The sequence below is a fragment of the Venturia canescens genome, chromosome 10 (assembly GCF_019457755.1).
Source record: "Venturia canescens isolate UGA chromosome 10, ASM1945775v1, whole genome shotgun sequence".
Lineage (NCBI taxonomy): Eukaryota > Metazoa > Arthropoda > Insecta > Hymenoptera > Ichneumonidae > Venturia > Venturia canescens.
The window spans coordinates 11,197,666-11,203,552 of record NC_057430.1 but is presented as its reverse complement, the minus strand read 5'-3'; the positions used below and the strand labels follow the sequence as shown (position 1 = coordinate 11,203,552).

The 5,887-nt window shown below is 33.4% G+C and overlaps 1 protein-coding gene across 2 annotated transcripts; it reads left to right on the top strand.

Moving 5' to 3' along the window:
• The first annotated feature begins 533 nt into the window (after window positions 1-533).
• On the top strand, window positions 534-5,422 carry LOC122416968 (cdc42 homolog). 2 transcript variants are annotated; one of them, XM_043430138.1, is made up of 5 exons: window positions 534-677; window positions 2,027-2,220; window positions 2,566-2,675; window positions 2,989-3,186; window positions 3,621-5,422. In XM_043430138.1, the coding sequence occupies exons 2-5, from the start codon at window positions 2,043-2,045 to the stop codon at window positions 3,708-3,710; spliced, it is 576 nt and encodes a 191-aa protein (XP_043286073.1). In that variant the 5' UTR covers window positions 534-677; window positions 2,027-2,042; the 3' UTR covers window positions 3,711-5,422. The 2 variants fall into 2 exon arrangements, with proteins under 2 accessions (XP_043286073.1, XP_043286074.1); XM_043430139.1 differs by having other exon boundaries at window positions 642-777.
• The last annotated feature ends 465 nt before the right edge of the window (window positions 5,423-5,887 follow it).

Below are 5,887 nucleotides of genomic sequence, written 5' to 3'. Positions count from 1 at the left end.
TTGCAAATTATACGAAAAACGCTATGCCGGTTTTCTGACATCGAGAACGTGAGAAATCTTGACAAATTCATTTCCAAAAATCTATAAATTAAACTATGACGATGATTAGTAAAGAGGGTGCTGAAAGATACGAAATCGTTGTTATAATAATTTTTTCTCATTTTTCATGGTTCTCTCCTCTATTGAATGCCATTTGTAATATGAACCATCGATTTATTTTCGAATATTATTTCTAAAAAGCGCGCCAAACCTGCTTATTAAACGATTTACGTTCAGCGAATTTCAGAATGTTACGTATTTTTTCAAACTTCAATATATGTAAAGGCCGATTGGCAATTTATTTTTGATCCTTTTCATTAAATCTTGAGACTAGGAAAGAATAAGAAACTCGCAATAAAAATGAAGTTTTTTGTCCATCAACTTGTCGACCGCCATCACGCTTTCCAATGATACCAACCTTTGTCATTTGGACAATTCGCGTTGTGTGTATAGAGTAACAGTCTTCACTGTTGTAGGTTGTAGGAATTTTTTTGCTTTATAAAAGCTGCAGATGTCGCTAGGGTCTGGTAAGCGAGAATGTGTATCCCGCAGTGTGTGTGTAACCTCTGAGTTTCCACGCCACGGGTTAATTGGAAATTTTATGACAAGTGAAGTGTTGTCGACGCCCCAAGTTGCTTGTGAGTTTCATTGGATCGAATAGCTTCAGAAAATTTTCATTTATTAAGAATTGGCTTGTTATACAAATGTTTACGTGTCGTTTAAGTACGAGAAAAGCCGGTACGCGTTTAAGAAGAAAAATCACGGATAAATCTTGTCCACAGAATATGCCATTTTTTCCTCGATCCTCTCTCTCCGCCGTGAGAGACAAATAAAGTGTCTCTAACGTCGGGCAAAATGGCTCCTTGAAAAAAACAATTTTACCGCATATGTGCGCGATTTTCCGGTCCATTTTTAATCGAACTTTTAACGATATTTTGGAAAATCGTATTTTTTACTATTCTCTCTTTTTCTCTCGAGCTTGACATAAACAGCAGCACTTTTCGAAACTCGTTTCATATTGAATTATTCGATGCTGCGGAAACATTGGCTATAGATGTGTCATTTCCATCCTTATCAATTTTTTTCTCACGATCCCCGAATTCCACGAATTCCGGAATATTTAAACGTATTAACTATTCGTACAGTCATTTTCTGAGTATTGATTCGAGGATCCTAACGGCAATGCCATCTCTCAAAATCACAATTGACACTTGGAGCCTCATAATTTTGAGTTTTGAACTTGGAACATCGATTGATATGTCGTAGTTACATACACGAAATTTTATTCATTTTGTAGTACGATGATTAAAAGAAACGGCAAAAAAATGACAAAAAACAATTGTATTTCAGTCTGTTATTTACAATTTACAGACAATCGTGTTTCCAGTCAAAAAAAGTTTTCATCGTGGTGTAGCTATTGTGGTCATACTTTAAAATTTTCTAGCAGTGTGTTAGTCAAGGATCAAAAATTAATGAAAAACAAAAATTCTCCGAAAATTTGAAGTCATTGTGTCGATTGGATAAATTTGTTTCCTCAAACTTTGTTGACAAGTGGCTAGTTTTTAATAGAACCATCGACTTTACGTCATTCATTGTGATTCAATCATTTTGAAACAAATATTGAAGTTTGGCAAAGTTTTTAACAGTATTGGATTCAAAACAAATAAACAAGAATCTGGTGCAATATTGACAAATTTTTTGAGCTGACATCCAGGGCTTTGGAGTTGAGTCCGTAGATTTTTCATTATTTACAAACACTTAGTTTTCAACATAATTTTCAAAATATTCGTATGTTTTGGTAAAATCTTAAAATAATGATTCTCTACCTTGTATAACATTTGATGCTCTTTCGTTCTCTTTAACGAATTGAAAACTTGTTCTTAATTAGCAGAAACAATAATTCAACCTTGCGATTCCTTATTGAAAATTTCCTCTACTGCGTTTTTGACGTACTTGTCATTATTCATGGATTTTTTTCTTAATATAGGATATCGGTCCTAAAGATGCAAACAATAAAGTGTGTGGTGGTGGGTGACGGAGCAGTTGGTAAAACATGTTTACTGATTTCCTACACGACCAATAAATTTCCTTCCGAATACGTACCTACCGTATTTGACAACTATGCCGTCACTGTCATGATTGGCGGGGAACCATACACTTTAGGCTTGTTTGACACAGCTGGTAAGAAATTTGAGAGAATCATTCTACAGGAACTGTTCATTTATAAAACTACTTCATCGTTTTGATCATAATTAATGGAATTGATGATTAGATCACGATTAGATACCGAAATGCATTAATGAGTTGTAAATTAAATTTTCATCCGTAATTATCTTTATTTTATTATGTTTTCTTTATTATATAATTTCAACGAAAATTAATTTGTACAATGAGACAGAAAAATCTGATTTCGACCATTTATACCTGGTGCAAAGTGCAGAAAATTCGCTAATTAGTTGATAAACTATTAATTATGCCACTGGCATATTTAATGTAGGTTTCTAATTCGTTTCCTCTTATTCACAGGTCAGGAAGATTACGACAGGCTTCGACCTCTCAGTTATCCACAAACTGACGTCTTTCTGGTCTGCTTTTCTGTCGTTTCACCATCCTCATTTGAGAATGTGAAAGAAAAGGTGAGCTTTACCGAATACCAACTTCTACTAAATGAACATTATGAAATTATATAAAAGTATCCCAGTCTAATAATTATTTTATTTCCATTATAAATTCAATGAATCTTTGTGGGATTTGCATGGTACTGAATTTTATAGTCTATTCGATTGCTTGATAACAAATGTAATATCAAAAAAAGAATAAAATTTGCTAATTTAATTAGATTAAAACTTTAAATTGTTTAGTCGCTAGATATTTATTTTAAATTATCAAAATAATAGTATAAACAAAAACCTGATTGATATGAAAGTATAAAATTAATGAATTTTACAGTGGGTACCGGAAATAACGCATCATTGTCAAAAAACGCCATTTTTACTGGTCGGAACGCAAATTGACTTACGAGATGATGCCGCAACCATCGAGAAACTGGCAAAAAACAAACAGAAGCCGATAACCGGTGAGCAAGGAGAGAAGCTTGCGAAAGAGCTCAAAGCAGTCAAATACGTTGAGTGTAGCGCTCTCACACAGGTAAGAAAAGAACAAACTAAACTCATTTTTACTCTGAAGTAAAAAACTGAAGAAAATTATTCCAAAGCCATTTCTATACCTGGAAAACAGAGTATCGATCCAAACGCATTTTCTTGTACTTCAATTCTTTTGCAAAAAAGTGTCCTCTAGATCCCTATTCCGGAATTTCGAAAAGATAGCAAAAATAGAATTGCTATGACCATTTTATTTTGACGTGTTTGTCACGTAATAATTCTCGAAAAGTTTCCCACTTTCGCGAACAAATAAAATACTTTCATAAATATTTGTGAATACTCCAAATTCCTGTCAATCTAGCTCCGAAAAAATGAATAAAAAAAATCATCGTTATAATTTCGTCGAGTGTGAAAAATTGTCATTTGTCAGAATGAAAAAACCTGTGAAACCATAATATTCGTTTTCTTGAAAAATTGCAGAAAGGCCTGAAGAATGTATTCGATGAGGCGATTCTGGCAGCGTTAGAACCACCAGAACCAGTGAGAAGAAAAAAGTGCGTGATATTGTAGAAAGTCTCAACAGTCGCATTGCACCCTTTTTTCCTCTTCTTATCGTCGAACAATTGGCTTCTTACGTCCTACATTGTAAGTTTTTAATAATCACAGTAAACGAATTTGAAAAAACAGCAGCAGCAACAAAGAAAAACACCGCGATATATCGAGAGAATAATTGTTGAGAGAGGCGAGAAAGCCAATAATATTAAGGGAAAAATGAGGCAAGAAAAAGAAAAAAGCAGCAACGATTTATTCGCTTTTTGCACAATAAAGCATTTCGAAAATAGAACGCGTAATCGTGGCCGTCGTATCGAGAAAAGCGTTGAATCAAGAGTCGAAAGCTCATCGGACGCGCAGTGGACAAACGTGTGAAGAAAAAAAGTAAACTATTGAAAAATTAATAAAAATAAAGGGGAAGCCGATGAAAAAAGAACAGCGAAAAGTAACCAAAAGGAAATGAATGACGCGTGCATTCGCAAGATTGTGCCATATCTACCTCAAGGCTGCACGTAACATACGCTTTTTCTTTTTAATGACGAATCAACGAGATGATATTCGCACGAAAATAACACCAAAACAACCGAATACAAGCAACTTTAAAGTCGTTTGATGAATTGTTATAAAAGTACAAAAGTTGTATGCGACAGAATGCACTCGGCCGTAAAGTTGACGTTTTTTCTTTTATGACACACTCGCTAAATTTCGACGTTCACGAGGGAAAGGGGAGAGGAAGGGAACAGGAGAAAAAAATTATATATAAACAAAGACAAAAAAGGTTGAAGAAACAGAAACACCTTTTTGTTTAGGGCGGATTATATCGAATACGAATACTTTTTACGATCGCATAAACAAAATCAATTTACTATCCTTGGACTGGAGAGAAAATTGTCTCTCTCGAAACCCCCTTTTGTGACTTGTAATCTTGGGGAAAGGAAGAGAGAACTAGTAAAAAAACGAGAGATAGAGAGAGAGAGAGAAAGAAAGAGAGAGAGAGAGAGAGCCAGACCCTCAAATATTTAATAATGAGTAAGGCATTTTTCATGATAAGTTACTAATGTGAATTTTTTAATAAACGAATAATTGAAAAAAAAAAAAAAAAAAAAAAACAGCAGAGCGAACTAAATAATGCACCAACGATGAACGAGATTTCTGTACTGTCTCGTTCAACAGTTTGCAATCCTTGATCGAAGATCACGAGGAAAGATACGTGATTACAAGGAACGGGAGGTGGAGGGTTATTTATTATTGAAGTATAAAAATGAAAAACAAATTTATTTTTCATATTCTACGCCTCGTTTAACATTTGATTTTTTTTCTTTTGCACTCCGATGCGTTTCAAATTAAAATTAGATTGAGAAGAGAAAAATACATAAATCGAATGTTGGATTTCTTGGGCATTTCGAGAAATAACTTTATTAGAAATGAAAATGCTTTTTTTGCGAATTCGTTGGTTTTCGCGTATGCACGTGTGATCTTTCCTCGTGCATCTATATTTTTTTTCTCTCTTTTTATTTTGCTGAAATACGAGTCTTCATTTACTGCACGAAAGAGAGAAAAATGTTTTCTGCGCATAAACCGAAAGATTATTATAAGCTATACTTTTTGAAATTTTGCTCTTTTGTGATTTTCGATACAGCCAATTGTTGCACCGATGAAATTGTACATGTATTTTTTTTATAAGCCCATCCGTGTACGATAACAGAAAAGAAAGCAATTATTATGTCCAACCAGTTCGAAATATTTTTTTTAGTGTAAATAACTCAAGTTTCAAATGGTTTTTTTTTTTTCAATGAAAATTCGCAAGCAATTTTTTCAATCAGATTCAAAATTTTTCATTCTGGTTTTTAAATGAAAGTGTCGGGTAGTTTCGCCATAAATTTTTTCGGGTTTTATCCTAATTTCTTCGTTTCCTTATTTTCTAACTAAAAATTTACTATATTTTCTATAATTTACTACAAGAAAAAATCGAAATCAAGTTTCGTTTTTATATTTACGCAACTTTTGATTTTCTAGATTTTCAAATCGCATGTTATTTCAGCACAATTTTCCCAATTTGATCCCCATTCTTTATTTTCTACTACTACCATCAATCGAAAAATCCACTGACCTACTAAATTTTGAAAATTTTCAATAAATTTTTTGTATTGGCGAGAAAATTGTTATTTCCGGTTTCGAGAGGAGAATAAAGAGAG

Coding starts and splice junctions, on each gene's coding strand:
- LOC122416968 (XM_043430138.1), top strand. CDS start 2,043: ATGCAAACAATAAAGTGTGTGGTGGTGGGTGACGGAGCAGTTGGTAAA. Junction 2,221..2,565: donor AGGCTTGTTTGACACAGCTG/GTAAGAAATTTG, acceptor TCTTATTCACAG/GTCAGGAAGATTACGACAGG. Junction 3,187..3,620: donor AGTGTAGCGCTCTCACACAG/GTAAGAAAAGAA, acceptor GAAAAATTGCAG/AAAGGCCTGAAGAATGTATT.